General features: G+C 48.2%; 2 protein-coding genes across 2 annotated transcripts; one reads left to right on the top strand and one right to left on the bottom strand.

The window, feature by feature from the left end:
- Nucleotides 1-3,241: 3,241 nt before the first annotated feature.
- On the top strand, nt 3,242-6,727 carry FPOAC1_008958 (uncharacterized protein; the record flags this gene model as incomplete). The annotated part of the gene is made up of 3 exons (XM_044853391.1): nt 3,242-5,139; nt 5,213-6,311; nt 6,362-6,727. The coding sequence occupies 3 exons, from the start codon at nt 3,242-3,244 to the stop codon at nt 6,725-6,727; spliced, it is 3,363 nt and encodes a 1,120-aa protein (XP_044706061.1).
- A 2,772-nt stretch (nt 6,728-9,499) lies between these two features.
- Nucleotides 9,500-11,053, bottom strand: FPOAC1_008959 (uncharacterized protein; the record flags this gene model as incomplete). The annotated part of the gene is made up of 2 exons (XM_044853392.1): nt 9,500-9,981; nt 10,045-11,053. 2 exons carry the CDS (start codon nt 11,051-11,053, stop codon nt 9,500-9,502), a joined length of 1,491 nt encoding a protein of 496 aa, XP_044706062.1.
- Nucleotides 11,054-21,054: the final 10,001 nt, after the last annotated feature.

Here is a 21,054-nt window from a genome sequence, read left to right on the forward strand (position 1 = left end):
GGCCCCAGCCTCTTTCTTTTTTCTTTCTTTTTCTTCTAACTCTGCTGTCAAATATTGGTGTTTGTGTGTGCGTGATGTCCATAAACAAGGGAACAACAAAAAGCAAGGTTCAATCGTCTACGGATAATGGTGGTTCTGCCGTATGTAAGGGAGACTAAAGTTCATCGATGGATCTCTGACAGTGTAAAGAGCTCGCATATTCCTACCAAATGTCCAATTTTTAAGCGGAGATCTTGTAGGTAGACTCTTGACCCACACACGCACACATAGTATGTACATTACATACATACCTGGTAGGTCTAGTAGGTAAACGACCAATATAGTAACTTGGTAGAACACCATCTCGATAGTTTAGAGATAATGTCAAGGAGCAGGGGAGAAAAAGAGACAGCCGTTTTATCAACAAAATAAGGAAAGCATAAAAAGCCAGTGCGAGTCTCAACGCAACATGTATTATTTGTTATTGGTCAACTTTGGTTTAGCCACGGTGCAAAGTGACGAACTGGTGATGATGATTTTATTAACATCCATGCTAGCGATATTGTGGACTTGCTAGATACAGAGCAGTAGTAACCAATTAAGCAAAGGGAAAAAACAGAATTTTATAGTTCGTTTGTTCTCATGTAATTGAAATTGGTGGCAATAAACGTTGACTCTATAGAAGCACCGAGAGGGTTGCAAGAAAAGGTCTTAGTGGCTTCTAAAAACGGTCATTGTGATTGTGGTTGCGCGGTTTAAATTCACATGAATGGGTTCTGCATTATACCAGAAATGGTAAGTTGTTGTTTGGGTTCCGGTCTCTTGGGTTTGTTTTTGCTTGTGTTGTTTTGTTGCGGGGGGACTGAGGCGGCACTATTGAAATAGTGTATTCATATGAGTTCCAGAATAATTGACGTCCAAGTCAAGGGATCGGTTCAAGATGAGTGAGGCTGGAAGGGGTTGTTTGTGAGACTGAGATCAGCCCGGTCCAGCTCCTGTCTTGTCTTGTCTTGGGTTGGGTTGGGTTGTATTGCCTCGGAAAGTCAAGCTATACCGTGCCATAGCAGAGCCAATGCTGCAATGTGATGTGATAATGTGTGGTGGTTGTTTAATCGCGGGTACCTTGCAGACGCTGTCCTCGTTTGGGAGGTCTTTTCGCTAATCCTTGACGGCTGTGACTTGGTGACCTTGGGAATATACGGGTATTATCTATTGGATCAAAATGATGGCTCACAGGAATACAACTCTAACTCCCTAGTTAGGTACCTATGTATGTACTAATCCAACTCTACTGTAGTCTAACATACGTAGCCTAAAAGAGGGCTCGCCTCAAAAAACCTGAGAGGTGCCAACTTTCACGTAGTTCCAAGCTGTCAGTGGGTTTGGTGGTTTTCTTAGCTGGTGGCTCAAGAGAGAGGCCCATACGGACGGCATGTTTCCCAGTGTTGACTGTGGTGTTTCTTTGTCTTGGATAACTGCCTACTATGTTAGTGGCTTTTTTTCGTATGCTATGTCTCGGTCATCCCTTGCGCCCGGAATGCAAACGCTTTTGCAAACTGATTCATTAGCAAGAGGTTGCAGCTTGGATCGTGATGGAGATTCGTAAGGGAACAAGACGGGGAAGATCCTTGTAGAATGCGACAACCTCCAAAGTTTAATAGTTGGTCAACTAAGTAGATCGTCAAGATCAAGGGCCTTGGAACCGTTGAACTGTATTGTATTGTAGATTGAAAAAGGCTGCCACCCTTTTTTCTTTTTGTAATGGAGGTGATGAATGCATATTTCTGTTGGGTGTCTATCTACGCTCTAGTTACTCTATATGCTTGTTTCCGTATGGATGCATGTATTGACAATATTTCTTTGTGCCCAAAGGTTTGAGAGGGAGGGTTACATTTGATGCATGCCTTGTAATTCGCCAATCAATTGACTTCAATGGTAGCTAAGGTACCTTAGTAGGTAGCTACGCCATAACCCAACCCAAGTCTTTGTCTACCTTAGTACATATGGCTTCTCTCTCTCTCTCTGCCCGAATATGGAGAGATTGATGTGTTGTATCTCGGTCACGTCCTCTCGGCCATGCATGTTTGATTCAGGAATTATCATCATGTGTTGCGAATGGATCGCATCGCAAACGGTTAGTATGCTGCAGAAAGAATGACGGTGTGCAATCGGTATCGGGCCATAGTAGAGTTTTTTTTTTCACCGTCTCTCAGCCTACCCATGCAATTCGATCCACCTCCACCATACTGGGAGCGGGTTCTTGCCGTAGCCAACGGAAAGAACGTGGAGCCTGTGGATGATGTGGCTGTCAATTGATGGACCGAAGCGAGAGAGGGAGAAGGAAAAAAAAAAGGTTGTTTACTTGCTTGTTGCTGCATTGTTGATGAGTCGGTCTAGTTGAGCTGTACTGAATGTAGATGCTAGTAGTAACTAGACTACTGCTACCTTAGTAGGTAGCAATTATTATATGTATATCTCTTCTTCCACACACTCCCATTTCCCTCCTCTTTTAGTCGTCTAATGCTTTAATGCTTTCTTGTTGAGATTTACTCACTTTGCCTCCCGAAACGATATCACACGACACAACACGACACTGTCTCTCATAATCACCTAAACTTGGAAACAGGATTCAGTCTCGGTTCATGATTCTACGACTTTTCGCTACTGAACGATCCTTGGCTATTTCTTTGCATACCCGCAACTGAATCCTCGCCTTCGACTTGATATCAGCGAGATTGCCTTGTCTCAATCAGGTCTGAGACTGATCATTCTGCCCTTTGTCCAACGGCGACTCGGGATCCCAATTTCGACAAGATTCGAGTTCCAGTCGAGATTCACTTTACATTATCAAGACCGGCGCTGTTTGAGTCTCGTTCTCCCTTGATGAAACTGGACCTAACTCGACAGGACTCGACGGCCTGATCCGGATTGATTGGATTTTCTCCCTTCAAGTTCTACCGTATTCGTCTACGCGTCTACAGTAGTCTATCTATAATACCAACTCGTGGCCCTCTCTTTTTGAACCCTCCTTCACCAGAAGCTCTCGGTTCAAGGTTGTCGGCATCAGCATTGCTCCCTTGCATTTGCTGTTGCTCACTTAACCAACCTGCTGGGGTCTCACTTACACCACACCACAGGCCCACCACCTTTTTTCTTGGACAATAACCAGCCACTTCGACGTTTGCTTCCAAGTTCTAACCACTATTAAACCGCCGCCGCCGCCGCCGTTGGTTTTCTTTGTTGCGTTTGAGCAAACATCGTCATGTTGCCCTCAAAATTTGGTAGTGTGCGGCAAAAGCAGCCTGCCGAACGCCGAACCAGTCTACGACTCGACCCGAGCATTGTGGCTTTGCGATACGAAAAGACTGCACCAGCAGAACCTCCCATTATGATTGTTTCACGAGACCCTTCTCGCCTCTCAAGACGCCCTTCATCATCTTCGGCTTCATCTCACAGCTCCCGCCACCGTCCCATTGTTATTGTTCCCCCGGGCATTGTTGCACCGCCTGCCGAGGAGCACCCAGCCCTCCGAGGCTCAAAACCGGCTTCATCATCGTCATCATCATCTTCTTCACCGTCGCCAAGAACATCTCCCGTATCGGTAGAGGAGTGGAAGCGAGATTCCGGAGTTGCCAGGAACAAGTCTACTTCGACCATCCACGAGGAGGACGAGGACAACTACGAGGAAGCTGCCTGCCGATCAAGAATCCCTGCAGTGGAATCGACCGTGTCGTCTTTGATGTCATCCATCATGTCGCAGCCCACTGCGACAGCTCAGCAAATGGACGATCCATTTGTGGACGAGAATAGCATCTTTGAGCCACTAACTTCGTCTTCGAGCGAGGCCTTGTGTCTCTTGTACAACGCTCATTGCATGACACCGCCTAGAGGGTCCCGCTCTGATGATGCTGCACCCACGTCGCCATTTACATCTACAACTGCATCTACGCCCGCGACACCTACTCGACCCAGCAGAGGATCAATTACACCCATTTCTGCTGCCTTTGCTGAATACCTCCCTGTTAGCATGCCCTCATCCCCCACAGGTCCTGCTCCCCAATCTTTCCGTCGATCAATTCCATCATCACCTCGCTGCTCTACCTCTTCCTCATCTGCCCCCACAATCTCCAAAGGTCCCAGCTCACCGTCGCGCTCCCGTTCAGGGTCGTCTCGATTTGGTTCATTTTCCCAGATGTTCGCTGCGCCGATCCAGATTCAGCCCTTGTGGCGGGGCCCTACGAGCGCTGGTGAGAGCTCAAGCTCAAACTCAAACACTGGTATTAGTGGCCTTCCAAGCACTACAGCCAGCGCACAGCCCACTATATCTGCCCCTGGCGCTACTGCGAGCGCTACCGCCAGCGCCCCAGCCACTGACGCCGCTTTGGCCAAGGACTTGGCTGGGACTGAACTAGAGCAATCGCATCCGTCAGGACGTGGCCAGGGCTCCTCCCATTTTTGGAACAGGTCCCGCTCTGCCTCCACAACCTCGAATAATAGCACTAGCAATGCTACTTCGGCGGACACTTCATCTAATAACGATCTCCCGCTCCCCTTTGCCTTTGCCCCCCTCGACGTCTCCATCCCCTGCGAAAGTCTCCTTGACGATGCCTTTATGACTTCTGTTTCCTTTTCCAATCGTGGAAGCATCATGTTTGCGCCTCAGGAAGCGGTCGCTATTGACAGCGCCATTAAGCAGCACCAGCACAACATGGCTTCGATTGATTCGTCCTCATCAACCTCCACCTTTTCTTCTACAAATGTTGACACCCTCGCGACCGCAAACAATGACGAGTCCAACTCTGGCTGTGCCACCCCAACTCCTACTCCCTCTATGGCTGCTCCTCATGACCTCACCCCAACTCCCACCACTCCTACGACTCCAAAGTTTCAATCACAACCCCTTCCTCGACCCAGCGACGAGTCCAACGACATGAACAACTCCCTCCAGGGGGCCGACGATGGTTCGGGTTTCCCTCAGGACCCGACATCAGCCCCCGACATTCGTGTCTTGGCCGCCGACGTGGAGAAGGAATCTCAAAAGGTGAGATCGCTCTATACTGTTGGCGATGGTTCCCACGGTGAGCCTGGTAGGAGGCACTCGTATCACGAGCGTCTTGAGCCAACTCCCGAGGTCCCGTCCGAGGAGAATGAACTTGACCCGTATGATTTTCCTTGAATGTCCCAATTATCATCATCGCGGACAATGATTTATGCTAACCTGTCATTGCTCTAGTGTTCCAAGGCATCTTTCTCCGGCCTGGCAAATGCCCGCCTCTGGAAGTTCTTCTTCCCTCAGGTCTAGAGGAGGACTTGAGGATTGGGATGACCTCGAAGGCGCCCACGTCGATCGATATGGATTCATCACCATGCCGCCCCAACCTGGCTCAAGAATGGGCACACCTTTCGAAACGAGGTCCGCGTCAGGGTCACCTAGAAAGCGTAATATATTACAGAAGCGAGACCCATATACTCTATCATCCACACTCAGTGGCAGTGGTCGGAGGACTCCAACAAGAAAGGTTTCCGCCAGATCGCTCAATACCCAACATTCCGAATTATCAGTATCGACATCGCTTCGTTCATCAAGGTCGGTTATAAGACAGGCCAGCAATCTACTACCACATAACCGCGACCGGCGATGGATGGACGAGGCTGGTGATATGCTCAACTCCGCACCTAGTCTTCAGGATATTGTCGATGAGATCCAAGCCGAGAGGTTAACCGAAGTTATGAAGCGAAAAGAGTGGGAAAGGTCAGAAAAATGGAGGAGGATGGCCAAAGTAGTCCGCAAAGGCGGCGAGGGTGAGGGTGAGGGAATGAACTTTGAGTTCGATACCAGAAATCCGAAACTTGTCGAGAGAACCTGGAAGGGAATCCCCGATCGATGGCGAGCAGCAGCGTGGTGGTCTTTTATGGCTACCAGTGCTAGGGAACATGGAGGGATGGCTTCTGAGGACAAGATTGTGATGGAATTTCACCGGCTCCAACTACGGAGTTCACCAGACGATGTTCAGATCGATTTGGATGTTCCCAGAACCATCAGCCGCCATATCATGTTTCGACGTCGTTATCGAGGTGGTCAACGATTATTGTTTCGAGTTCTTCATGCCATTTCTATCTATTATCCTGACACGGGGTACGTCCAAGGAATGGCATCGTTGGCGGCTACATTGCTCTGCTACTTTGATGAAGAGAAGAGCTTTGTGATGCTAGTGCGCATGTGGCAGTTGCGCGGATTAGCACGACTATACCGCCCGGGTTTTGAGGAACTCATGACGGCCATGACCGACTTTAGCACAAACTGGCTCAACAAGGAGGTAGCCAGTAAGTTGGTAAGTTTGAAACCTCATGACGGTCACAAGTTTGAAGCTTACAGTCCCAGGACGAATTGTGCATTGACACTACTGCTTATGGTACTCGTTGGTACCTGACTCTATTTAACCTTTCCGTCCCCTTTGCGGCCCAGCTGAGAATCTGGGACGTGTTTCTTTTGTTGGGCGATGGTTCTATTACTGCGAGACCTGACAGTCGAAGGTCCGAGAGTAAGCCTACTCCATCAGGAGAGTACGATGTTTTGCATGCTACCAGTGCTGCTTTGGCTCAAGCCCTACGGGAAGTCCTTCTTGGCGCCGAGTTCGAAAATGCCATGAAGGCATTGACGTCGGCAATTCCCATAAAGGATGAAGACCTTTTGATGAAGGTGGTCAAGGCGGAATATAAACAACACCACGGCAAGAAGAAGATGTAGCGCGCCTTTTTGCCATGACTCTGGTATAACGGGGGCATTCTCCTTTGTCTCCTTTTTTGACTTGGTTGCTCTTTGTACATGCGAAGCTGTATCATGATACCCCGCAGGGTGTTTTTCTTGTTTTAGGTTGCGTTGCGTTGCGTTGCGACATTGCTCGATACCCGTCTCTCATGCTGCGGCCTCTGAGAGACTACATGCCTAGACAAGGCCGTTCTTTTCTATGTGTTGGTTCGCGAGAACGTCATGGATTCAGAAACAGACGGAGCTATTCCCTTTCAGTGGTTGATAGCGTTTGGAGTCATGGAACCTAATTCTATATACCCCGTTCCTGGCACTACTTGTTTTGTTATCTTGCTTTAAGGGTTACTCCGAGGAGGCTTGGGAGTGATATGGTTGTGGTTGATTGCATTTTAATGTACATGCATGAGGAGGACAAGGGAGATTATGAAAGGGATACAAAGCACCTAGATGGGATGGGATGGGATGGGAGAGGATGGGAATCAGGAGAAGCCAAAAGATAAGCGAGATACGAGTGCCATAACCGCCTCGAAATTAATGTATATGCAGTATTGCTTACAATGTTTTGTATGATTTGCTCAAGTGAAAACTCCATGTTTATTCCAAGTTGGTGAGATATGTGGCTGGCTTGACTTTCCCGATTCATCATGTCATGTCATTTCATGGTTTGATTCCCGAGCTTACAGTTTAAGATGGTAACATAGCGCTATACAAGTGCCCAGCTAAGAATCAGGGACAGGGATCGGGTTCAAATAAAGGTGTCTACAAACCCAAATAGGTCGAACCTTTGTGATGACCTCAGCCGTATTTCTGTTCAGAAGCTACCGATCTGTTCACCCCTCCTCCCTCCACTTACTAGACAGATGATTCTCACAGTAGGTAAAAAGAAAAAAAAAAGTTATGTGCCTTCCTCCTCCATCTTTGTTTGTATGTATACCTAATCAGGATTGCTTCTCCTGGTTTTAACTTCCGATCCCTCTTCCCCGGAACTCCGTGCGGTGCGGGGGACCCGGAGGAGCGGGCGCCATCGTGTCGGAGGCGGGCTCGGCGATGGAATCAATTGTAGAAGAAGCAAGACGAAGGCCTTAGTCCTGAATACTCTGATGACTGGGAAGACTCCATGACCTGCATATCGGTTAACCAGCTGGTGAGTAACCTTGCACTTATTATTGCTACTATATAAGAAGTTGAGTTCAACATTGATGTGACTGATGGATTGCACTGCATCATATATGATGCATCTACGTACATTGTCATGCGTACCTACGATAACGCAAGATGCTAATTCTACTGCAACTATATCTGCCCAGTAACAATCCCCAATCCCCAATGCACTCTGCCTTCTGTTGGTTGATTCTTCCTATCCTTCCATGTTATGCAGAGTCGATGCGAAGACGGCCGAGTTTTCCCTTTCAAGACAACCAAGACGCAAGCCACAGTTCTTATCGACTTTTCTTTCTCCCCTTACACCGCTCCATGGTTGCAGTAGGATGAAGAGGCTTATGCACCGAACCCATTGACCTTTCTTACTCATCATCATTGTTGTTGTCCCCCTCTTCTTGTCTTTCCTCTATTGGTAAAAGCCATGTAAACTGTGGCTTGTCCTTTTTTCGTATTCATTCTTCTTTCCCCTCTTGTGTGTTGTGCCTCTCAGCCCCGTTCGGTTTAATATCTTCACTTGATGTTGGATCCCTAAAACGTGGCTGGTCTTGTCTTTGGGTTGCAGTCACCTTCTGGTAATGAAATGGATCTTTTCCAGATCGACATTTCTCAGAGGGGCTGGATAGTCTAGGTAGTCAAAATACACGCAAAGTCTTTTGCCCGAACTTGCAAGAACAATACGAGGTTACCTGTCTAGTCTAGATAGAATAAGCTATCTGGTACTAACGAAATGGCGTTCGGTAACCGTAACTTTATTTTGGGGCGTTCCTGAATATAGATGCCTGGCAACACCGATGGTTGACCTCGAGGCTTCTAGTAGATCGAAGTGGCTCAACTTCTTCCTAGCCGAGTTGTGGAGGGAACGAAGCCCCCGAAGCTAGTCAGTTGTATGTAGACCAATTGTTTGGGCATTGCTTGGCCAAGACAATAGTCTCATGCATCTAATAGCCTATGTTCGTATTATGCTGGACTGTCCATACGCCTGTCAGTCACTCGCTCACTCGCTCACTCAGTGCTCATTCGCCATTGACTTCCCTTGACAATGTTAATTGTGTATTGGCTGAAGCTGCGAAACTTCATGTCATTCGAATCTAAGTCCACTGGATGTCTATAATCATATGTGAACCGTCCCGAGTGCTTCAACAACTGCCCTGCCACGTAGCCAACCCGTACGTAGAGCCTGAGCCCGAGTTCTGTCCACTGTTCAATGCCATTCACCCAACCAACTCACCTCACCGACTCCTTTCGACAAGAAAATAACCATTTTTAAGAAACTCCGATTTCCTCCAAGACCCAAACGCTTCCTCAGAGCCTTAACCGCGTCCAATGTTGTCTGATACCATATGTATAACTGTGATGCAAGAACCATAGAGATGTTTTTCAGAAATATACAGATATTTGGAGCCAACGGTATTGATAGCGCGTGACAAATGCGATTTGTTCAGACCGCTCTCATCCCAGCTCCCCAAATAAACAACTCCCCCTCCGCAAAAAGCAACTATACTCACTTAATTTGTGGGCTGTCCTTATGAAATATGTAAATAATAGCCGCGCTATGATTGATCGACAAATGCGTCTAGGTGGGCAGGCTCTCTATCTATCCCCTGTACTATCACGCGGCTTAGATGTTTCTGTAATATTCACCAACGCCTTTGAACCTTCCGGAGAAGATTGTCTGTATTGAGGCCCACTCTCATCGCCTGAGCGAGTAGGCCTGGGATACTGCGCGACAGGCTGAGGCCCCTCTGAGAGAATCGCCGACACTGACTGTCTCGAATCGCTATGTTCGTTGCCTGGTCGTTCTTGCTGCGACATAGGTGTTGGGGCTGGCGACCTTCGTATCGGCGACCTTCGGCGTAGAGGCCCGCCGAAACTCTCCCTTCGAGAACGCCCTGGCCCAGTAACTCTAAAGGGAGACATATCACTCCTCTGCCGCGAGTGGCCTTGAGTTGGCCCACGAAATTGCGCATTCGATGAGCTGCCTTGGCTAAATGATGGCGGTGATCGATACTGTTGTTCGCTACGTGTTGGGGAAAGGGCATGCCCGGTGGCTTTGCGCTTTCTGGGAGTTTCCCCTATTGACACAGAAGCTGCATTAGTTCACAGAGAATCTCGCTTTCTCTTAGTCTTTGACGAACCAGAAGGACTTCCGGGTCGATTCGAGCTACCAGCTTGCGTGTTTGGCGGCTGCCAGTGATGAAAGTATATCGAAGAACCCGCTTGTGGTTCATACTGTTGCTGAGATTGTTGCGTTGCAGGAGCATGCGCGAGTTGCGGAACGTTGGGGATATCGACACGACCCGGCGTGAATACCATGGGACGTCCAACTACACCACTCACTGTCTGACCTCTGGGCCTCGATGGCGATGGCGGGTATACGTATCCGGCTGTTTGCGTCGACGCAGAAGGAATACCCTGCTGTTGGGTATGGGGTTGCGACTGAGATTCTCGTTGATGCTCTAGCGGCGCAGGCCATTGAGCAGACGTTACCTGAGCATGGGGAAGAACTTGACCAGGTGGCATAAACTGTTGGGCCCATTCTAGAGCAGTGTGCGGCGGTAGACCTCCAGCGCCCATACCCGCGAAAACCAGTGGCACCATTGGGGGAGGTATACCCGCTTGAAGGGATGTCCGCAGCATGTCCAACTCAACCCTACGTTGGTCCAGACGCAAACTCTCCTGTCTTGTTCGTTCTTGTTCTTGCCTTGTTCTGTCCTCTTCTGCCCTCGCCTGCAGCCAAAGCTTCATAGACTCTTCTGCTCCCTGCCATTGCTGAGGTGGAGCGGGTAGCTGGCCCCGATCCCTCTGTTGGTGAACGAGTGGCCCTAATGATGGCTGTTGTTGTGGCTGCTGTGGTAGTGGTTCTGGTGGAGGTGGTGGGTGAGGTTGATGATGTGAAGGTGGAGGAACACCAACAGTTGTAGGCTGCTGGGGAGGAAGAGCCATGGCTGCCGGTGGCGGCAGACCACGGTGAGGAGCCGACATGGGCTGCGATGGCGAACTGTGTCCCCTATAAACGGCAGGTAATGGTTTAGTTGCCGGTTCTTGGTATATCAAAGGGGGGGAGAGTCGACAGGTTGAAGGCGGAGTCGGAAGATCATAAACAGACTTGTAGCCGTAACTTGGTGGCTGTTTGACGGTAAGCATTGTTATATGATAGTTGGGCTACACCAGTGGGGACATTTGTGCGGCGAGTGCGTGAGGGCTTGGAAGTTAATAAGGAGGTAGCTCTTGGGAGGCTGGGGCTCTGTTGTTGTTCACTTTTTCACAGACAAGGCGGTTCCAGCCAAACAGAGAGAAGAAACAACGACCGGGTAAGGTATACAATGCACACGCAGTTGCTAAAGAAAATATATATCCAGCATCGAAATATTGAAAGAGAGAACAGAAGCAACAATGACAGGAGATACGCAAAGGGAGATTTCAAAATCTCATCTGCATGCTTGTTCTTTGACAATGACGATCCGGAGGGGATGCTGTTTGGTGGGAGAAAAAGGCAAGGATAAGATGGAGTAGAAGAAGTCTGAAAACGGAGGAGAATAAGAAAAAAAAGTGCATACAATGTGGGTTGTGGACGTTGTATAAGACGACCAGAGACAACAACGGGCGACGAGCTGGAGATGTCGGCCAGCTCCAGAGTGTGGCGGTCGAGGTGAGCGGGGCAGATGAAACCAGTTGACAAGCAGGGCCAAGCTCATCTGGAACCAGTCATGGATGGCTCTTCCATATATCTAGCACACATGGGGGGCACGCGTAGAAAAGAGCTGTCAACGATTGTGAGTTAGTGAGTTGAAGTTGGAAGTGGGGAAGACTCAAGGCTGACAAGACAAGGTGAGAAGTTGATCTATATAAGTGGATTGGACTGAGATGAAGGATAGAACAAGCAAGGTTTGGTCTTGCTTGCAAGGCGAATTGCGCCGGCAATTCGGAGCAGAAAATGTGAGAGATTCTTAAGTTTTCAGGGCTGTTATGAACGGTACAGCAAGTGCTGTAGACAAAGGACAAGATCAATTCTAACGCAGGTACCAGCCAGCGCGGTCAGATGTAGTTGTCTTCGCCTTTCACAATCAACAGGTAAGCCTATATGATTATAAGGTCAATGCTCGAAGTCACCGGGTAGAGCTGGCCTTGAAATAGAAAGGAGTGTTGAGCAGGAGTCGTAATTTAGGACCCGTGTTATCTGCTTTGTCCTGTCCGTGACGGTGTTGAAAGCTAGCTCGGTACTGATAACTCTGCGGTAACCGGGACGAGGGTAGCTTGCAGATATCAGGGAGCTATGACACAAGACCAACGGGTTCAGGAACCAAGGTTGTTTAATGAACGAATGGGGAACAAGAATAAAGAATAGAAAGGGACAGGGACAGAGGTAAAGGTGGACAATGATCTTCGGAAGAAGATGTGGGAGAGAAAGAAAAGAGGAAAGAAGGTCTGAGCAGCTCGAGTGAGCTTCTGAACGAGTGGAGAGCGGAAAGAGTGAGTGGTGGAAAGTGAAAGTACACGCACACACCCGTACACGCCCACCCGCCTGCTTATACGCACATCATCAAGCGCCGGCCGCCGAGACGCCCTTCTCCGGTCCGCATTTTGACGCATTGGAGTTGTGACTCCAGGATCAAAGACACTTGAAGTCATAGTGGAAACGCCTTGAACGTGGAAACTGTCCCTGGTCAAACAGGGGTTGTCCAATCTAAAAGATTGATCAGGGATCACTGGAAACAAGCCAGATAGTCACAACAAAGAGCTTTTGGACATAAGTTATGCCAGGTAACGGACTCGAGCAGCCAAATTCGGCCAAGCCAAGCCAGCATTAACTAGCCACGGCACTCGAAGCAAGGGCCAGAGCAGACATTGTACCAGTAGGAAGGATGAGTGTGTGTCCTGAATCATCTTACTAACGCAAGCTCCAGCATGGCATGTTTAGGATGTCCATGAGAGAAGAGTGTATCAGAAGGAGATTTGACAGATTTTGGGAAGACACTGGAAAGACAAAGCACTAAAAGCCGTGGTCGACACAGGGAGCAGGGGTCGGTGCAGTGGCAGTGGCAGAGCAAAGAAGTGGCTGAGAGTAACTGGGATTGCTCTAAACTTGAGAACCCAGACTTTCCCATTCGATGCGTCGAAGAGCCAACAAGAAGACAGGATGGAGGGTTCCGAAGAGGGTACTGTACATACATACTAATGTACACACATGCTTTAGTGGTAGGGATAGGTGAATGGAAGGATCATGAGAAGTGGGGATTAATCGGGAGCCAGGGAGGGGAGGGGCGTGTATGATGGGGGCGTGTGCAGGCGGAGAGAGCATGATGTGCAAAAACGACACCAGTAGTATAATTTTCAATCGAGGCATGCTCAAGAGTGTCGTTGTGTGGTGGTAATGTGAACGATGTGTCTCTCGTTCAGATGAACACCTTGTTTTCTTCCCTCGTCTACACTGTATCAATCCTACCAACCGAATAAACTGCTAGAGAGATTGATGAGTAAAAATGAACAAGTTGATAGTACTGACCAGTAAGGCAAGACAAGACAAGGTTTTTGTTTTTGTACTTTACCCCAGGTTGTAGCTTTGAGGCTAATCACACGGGCGCCGAGGCAATCTGCCCGAGTTACTGCAAGCCTTCAAGATACAGATACAGAACCTGACCAGTCGAGCTTCAGCCTCTGTGTGGTGGTAGTTCACGGGAGGGTAGGTGAGACATGGGTCTAGAATTCGGTAGTTAAATCAGCGGTAATTAGAGGTCGTCAACAATGCTTGGTACTCGCAGAGATGAACGGCTGAGAGTCCGAGGGTAGCCAGGATCCAGAACAGGTAATAATGTGGACAAGCAACGACAACCACAACCACATCAACAACCACTTGTAAGTCAATAGCGTGCGTACCTAAATTGAAGCAGTTTAGTGCCTGGTAGGGTGTGAAGAACTAGGTTAAAATGGCGGCCAAGTTTTCCCTTGATCCTCGTATTTCTTGCTTCTTGGCTGATGACTTCCATAGGTTTTTCTTTCTCGCTTTCTCAAACGAAAAGGCATTGAAAACTTCTGGTAAGCATCTTGGAGGTTCGGTAACGTCTAGCCTTTCGTCTTGGCCGAAACCTCAATTGGAAGATGCAGGCTAACTCGCTAAAAAAAAAAAAAAAAAAGGGAAATTTTATATATATATATGTATTAGCACGTATAATACGTGCTTTATCGGCCGTGGGTTGGGTATCCTATCCTGAGACGTTAGTGGCCTGAGCCTTGGTGGTGTATGTATGTACATACTCGTGTATCACAGGGATGAATGCGAGTCTCTCTATTGTCGAGTAACGGGAAGTGGATGGCATGGAATGGTTTCGCTCACCATCAACGAGGAACCTGGGAGCTGTTACACGGAGCGCGGTTCCTGTAGCCGGGTTTAAGCTGCTCTCATTTCGTCGAGTACAAAGGCCAAGTACCTATGGTTCATGGTCTATTGTTTCGGGTGTGACGGGGATATCGCACGGATAAACAGCATACGTAGACGCAGTGTTTGTTAGCAGAATCATTTGAAGAACAATAACAATGCTCAGAGAAAAGGCGTTTTTTATTGTACTTGATGGGGTTCATGGGCTCCTTTCTTTGGATGTTGACCTTGGTTGCCTTTTCTTCTCTTCCTGCCTGTGTTTCTTCCCTTCGTATTTGCCATCTCGGCTCACTTCCATTCAGCAGGAAATTACTAACCTAATCACCTATCTGGGTAGGTACAAGCCCTAGGAAGACGATCAACAACTCAGGTCGGGAAAGCACCTGCCTACCTCTATTGAAGTAAGCTGTCAATCCCCTGTCCTGTCTTACCTGTAGTTACTGTCTAGGTACCTTAGTAGGTAAGGTTGAGCTTGGACCGAACTAAGGAAGGTGCCCTTAACTTTAGCTCACGAACGAGTTCGTTCAGCCGCTCTTTCCGTTCTCTTGTGGCGTCGTGTTTGTAAGCTGTGCGGCCTGAGACACCCTACCTTGATCCTTCCTCACTTCAACAAGCGATGCTCGTCCAGTAGGCATCTAGCCGCTCTTTCTCTTGCTTGGACTTGATGCTATCAATGCTCCCTTCATGTCGCGGCGCCGCGTTTCATCTTTGCAAATCTCTATCTGCCCACTTACCGAAGTTGCATGGCTAATTTCTTTACTGCTAAACATTTATAACACGTAATTATACGCGGAGAGAGATTGGCAAAGTTGAATCGTGGTAGACGCTTGCTACCTAGTGCATTACTCGATACAATGCAGGCATACAAAAGACAGCGGACGTTCACGATCGGCCATGACAACCAGCATGTTAGCATCATGCTTCGTCATTCAACGATCTCAGACGACTACAGTTCATCCCCTTGTGATACTGCTACAGCACAATGTCATTGAGGACACCTGGCCTTTTGTCCACCTCAACAACCATGTTCCAGTATAAACAATGATGTCCAGGTTCGGTCATGATGCATTGGTGGATTACTAGCACTTTCCCCCCAATCCCTCTAATCTAACGTTGGATGGCAGCCTCCAGCCCTTCAAGACCTCGAAGCACGCCTAGAAACAATCCAGATTAGCTAGCGTGGCCCGATGCCCATTAGTCTATGGGGGCCTTACCCAAATCAATTCGTGAACCTATCGCCCCGCAACCACAATCGCAAAGTCTCGGTTCAAGGCACGATACACACATATAGTTCACCAGTGGCGGTATCAATTGCGAAGCATACCTAACGTTCATGCACGACCATAGTCAAAAAGTGACTACTCTTGGCTGACTTCTGATGAGAACGGTCACGCAAGTGTGAGAACCATGATTTAAGACCCAGAAAGATGAATATCTACCTATGTCTCAGAACCACCGGTACATAACTTCGTCTACCACACTGGCAAGCACATCCTGGCCAAAACCTGAAGAGCTCCCATAAGCTTTGCAAATATTCATCGTCATCGCTAAGCGAAGATGAGCAAGGTCAGCCAATGGTCCTCCGCTATTTCAAGGTCCCCCCACCTCGAAAAACCGTTACCAACCCACCCCTCTTGGGCTCGCCGTCTAAATTCGCTGTCTAGGCCGGCTACTGGACGAGCGCCACAATTCAGGACAAGGTTCTTACTTTATGTATGTGGGCGGTATGAATGATTGATAGACTTTTCCATTCGCTTCTCAAGAGCTGCATACATGAGTTGTCCCACGTGTCTACTCTTGAATTTGACAGTCGAATTCGAACCCTACACGCTTTCGAGTAGCATAGGCGTCTGTCTAGACTGCGATGCCCCGAGGTTGCAAGGGACCTAAATCAATCTGATACTATGGAGAGTTTGCATCGAAAAGAAATTAATAGCCAAGCACCAGATTATCTGCGAGAAAGTAGCTGACTAAACTGTCTCAGATATTGAAGAATGCATAGTTGCGAACTTCACTCCGTTTCGCGTAGAGACATACAGGGCTCACCAAGATTCAGTGCCTCACAGTTCCTTCAAAAGAATGACTTGGACTGGTAGGCTGTACAAGGCAGTGATTGGAAAGAGGCGAAGGTCTCTGCAGTGGCAAGAGTTTGATGCCAGGAATAAGTTGAGCACCAATCCTCTGGCCTGACTTCGGTTGCAGGATTGATTCACTGCCGATGCCGCTCGAGAATACATATAAGTTAGGAAAGGCTGATGTAACAGCATCACATCGATGTGATGGCTTATATCAAGAGGACTAATGCCGGGAAGTATTTGGGGCTTATCGAGGTTGAGTCGGGAACTGGAAGCCTCCCAATGTCACACTAGTAGGTTGATGGCGCAATATCTACACATGTGCTACTGCAACACTCGATTGTTCTCTGCCTTACGGTGATTCCGTTGCACGAAATAGATCTGTGCTGTATCTCTATTCATCAATACAAGTCGCACATACATGGACAAAAACTCCAATCAGGTCAGCTAGTGCCTCAAACTGTCTTGATTTACCGAACTAGGCAATCAGCACGGATTTCGTGTTGGCCAAAGGTTCATAATTGATTTGCCGCTACCTATTTGCATCGGTACATGATGTACAATTGTTAAACTTGACGATCTTATACATAGTTGGTGAGATGGCTATGAGCATCTTTTGATGATGATTACAACAGCACGTATCTCTAGAACTTGTTGATGGTTAGCACCAAGTGCTGTACTTGAGGGTGTGTATGTAACAGAACCTCTCGCAGGCTTTCTACCAATCACCAATCATCACGGTAAGCTTTCCCAGTTCCAAGGACTAGGGATCCCGGGACCCTGATGATCTTGGTCCAATCAGAGCCGAGAAATGCGGTCGAGTCCGAGACGTACTGTACCTGCCGGTTGGAAAGCCCCTGTCGAGAATGGATATCTGAAACGATGCTACCCCTGTCCCCTGTTCCTTGTTCCTACCTACCCATGCTACCTCACCTTCTACGACATTCCCCTCGTTTTTTCCCGTTTTTTTTTTTTTGTTTTAGAAGCTTGTCCAAACTGGCTAGACGGGCAGGTAGGGAGGTAGGTACACTACTGTACTGTATCTAGCTAGGCCTTCCTGCCATTTATGAGCATATACACAAATTTGCTTCATCCTTCCTTTCTTTTTCTTGAAATCTACTCCCTCCTCCTTCTTCTCCACTTCACTTCGCTTTTGCCTGTCACTTTAACCCTGGCATTGCATCAACCTTGCTTGATTTGACTGGTGCATCTCATCACTCAACACCATGAACCACATCCATTCAATTACATTACACAGCCACCAACCAATGTGGAAACGAGATGAGACGAATTTATTCCGCAACTTCCGTACAGTTTGTCTCTCTGTCTATCATTTCGAAAAAAGCAATGGCCGAGGTGTTTTACCTTGTTCCACTCGTGCGTGGCCTTCCGTTGGCGTCATACGACCCTCGAACTCAACATCCATTGGGCCTCTTGCCCTCTTGGCCCTTTGTGCAGTAGCAGCAACAGAAGCGGCAGCAGCAGTTACCGCGCAACTAACCTTATCTTGGACGCCGAGATGAATATACTCTAAATGAAACAAGCGTTTCTTTCCTCATCACACTAGCCACACACTCACATGCACTCAGTACACCTTCATAACAGTCAGAGCAGCTCAGCCGCAAATATTGACCCCTCCGCTATGCATGGTCAAATGCACTGATCCCCTTTGTGGTAGTATCGTGGATCTTCAATATTCGTTCCCCGGTCATAACATTTATGTCAATCCCTTGGGACATATTTTCCTTGTATCATCAGTCAACAACTTGGAACTATTCCTTAGCCCAAAGGCTGCTGTATCATCGTCACATCAAGTCATGCTCTTTGAAGCACCCAACCACCCGCCACTCATTTCTCCATCTGGGGATATTCTCCGAGACTCTCTGCAATTACGTTTGTAGATTTCAACATAGAGGAGGCTGTGCAATACTGGAAAACTTGCCTGGAATTTGAGAACCGGGCTTTCCACCACAGCTATGGTCCAAACACTCCGTCATAGCAGCTTATTTTCCCTGCTATGTACCCGATAACTCAATTTCGCAGATCATTTACCAATCTCGGCTGGAGTTCGACAGGGCTCGCTCAGGCACGCATGCATGGCTATGACCCAACCTGTTTAATTTGTCGCTGCTTTCGAAGTCAGAAGTTCTTGGTCGTCTGTGTGAGCTGATGGATCGGCAACTAGTCTTTAAGCGACTCATCCCACCTTGTGGTCGGCCCAATCCGACTGCACCCTTGTCGGCGTTGGATCTAACTGTTCCGATCTTGGTGCGGGTCCGCCCGGTCTCGTCTCTGCTGAACTGGTTCCAAGGATATGTTGCATCTTTCAACGTCTAATAAGCCAAGAGCCAATTGGTGTCAAATAATCATTCCCTGTCTTGTTCCCAGCGCAATGTTTACCACATCAATCTCGGAGCAGTGTCTCATTCATCGCATCAGAACGCATGGGCAATCCAGACAGGCCTGACAAGGTCTGCACACGCCTGCATTGGCAAACACGCGCCCCATAGGCCTTTCAGGGCTTGCTCACCAACACCCAAATCAGGATACGAAACTCGGCTTTGTTCAGCGGCAGCCTGCCGCTCTAAGGGTTTTCCATCTGCTTCCCGAGATCCTTTGGTGAACGGCTACTTGCACCCAGGCACCGTTACACAATGTACTCTCACAGAATTAGCTGCTACCATCCAGCTACCGGTACATTTGCAGGCACAAGTCAATGCCTACGCAATATCAATTACCAAAACGTACCTCAAAGCCTCCCCTGCCGCCGGGAATGTGCGAAACGCTCGCTCATGTACTATCGATTTTGATGTGTAAATGATCCGATAACCCACATACCAACCGCATATCCTTCCTTCCTAACCCAGGGTTGTTTGGCGATCAAGATCAGCGAAGTGACTACCCCTGCTAGCCCATCCATCCCATCTCCCATGTATGTGTCTATCATCCGAGTATTCGCAAGCCTCAAAATACAAGGCCAGCAATTGTGACCGTCGAGTGAGGATTAGCGCAAGAGGCTGGACCGGACACCAAAGATTCTCCTTAACTATCCGTATCCAGTATGAGCTCAAGATGAGACGCAGCCCTGTTAAAATTGACCCAGCTAGGTCTACGCCTGCATCAGGACCGGTTACTACAATTCTGAATGTCCTGGGCTAGCTAGGGAACAGGCAATTTTTGCAATGCGTATTTGTTCTTTCATATCGCGGATCAACCGACAATCGTCTCCTATACTACAATAAACCAAACGATTGCACGAAATCTCGTTTCGAGTTTTCAGTTGTTCTCTCTGCCATATCGGCTTGGTGGTCTGAGGAGAAAGAATGAAGAGAGACAGGCATCTCCTGCTAAGCACAGCTGCAAATGACCTCTATTCTCTTTGCTAAGTTGTACATTCTTTGATCTTGGTCTTCTACCTTCCACCCCTGTACGTACAGGCTGAGTTTCACATTCGAATTGTGACAGGTTTGTGTTGAATCCCCATGTACGGCTCTCAGTACATTGTCCGAATCTGGTTCAACCCAACTGGATCTCGGCGAGCTTCTATACCAACAGCTGGGGGATCTTCTCCCCTGCACTTTCATACGCGCGATCGAATCCCGAAGCCAAGTTTACCGTCGACCAACCAGACAAGCCAGGGCTATACCATTGATCGAGAATTGATCGGCCCGTCAGCTTACACGTCAATTTCCCTTTTGCTCTTCCGCCTCATCGTTGCATAATGTGACAGTATGCAGGGTCACCTTCCATCCCACCGACTATCGTCTGTTTTGCTAGCCCATGCCATCTGCAATGTACCATCTTCGGAGACTCGTCTCATCTAAGTTAAGTCAATCTCGGACGCCAATGCCTCGTTGTCACCAACGGCCGCTAGCGTACGCCTCCCATGTGGGCGGTTCCTTGCCCCCTTAGGTCGATCAAATCCCAATTGTAGATATGATCGTCAGGCTTCGACTCGACCTCAACCCACCCCATTGACTTCGGGCTGTCAAGCATCGGCGAGCTTGCGTAAGCAGAGAGAAAGAGGGACAGAATAGGAAGATGAACGGGCGTAGGTCTTACTTTGGGGGAGCTAAAGAAAGCACCAGGCTTATATGCATCTTTTTTTCCGGGGACTAAAGAGCAACGATAACCTCTACGCTGTGTATGAGATCAAAAGTCAAGTAACTTAAGCACGAGTCGTTGTTGTGTGGCTCAAGCTTACGAACACACGTACACTTCACTGTGGCTATTTTCGTTTCTCGGTTGATCGTCTCGGATATCATATCTCCAAATCAGTGGACCACGCTGTCTATGCTAAGTCCATCTCTACTCTTAAGAGGGCAAAAAAGAATAAAAGCAAATAGGAGGTATCTTGCAAGCAGTCCCAAACGGCCTACCACATAACCTTTGACACCCCCTTTCCTTGTCATGAATTGAATCGAAAAGTCCCTGTTCATCCGCGCCTTGACACAAGCTGTCATCCTCTTCAAGCTCCTCGCTTAAGTAAAAACAGAATATTCAAAAATCCAGATCAATGCACAATGGCACATAATCTTTACATGCGTTCAAACGCTTTCCCTTGGACTACTCAAGGGAAGTCACATTCCTTCATCTCTCCCTGTCCTCTCTTCCATTCAGCCTTGCACCACCCCTCGTCGTTTTGCTGTTGCGTAGTGTAAATGTATAAAAGCCAACCACTGACATGGCTGTTAGAT

This window comes from Fusarium poae, chromosome 3, assembly GCF_019609905.1.
Source record: "Fusarium poae strain DAOMC 252244 chromosome 3, whole genome shotgun sequence".
NCBI lineage: Eukaryota > Fungi > Ascomycota > Sordariomycetes > Hypocreales > Nectriaceae > Fusarium > Fusarium poae.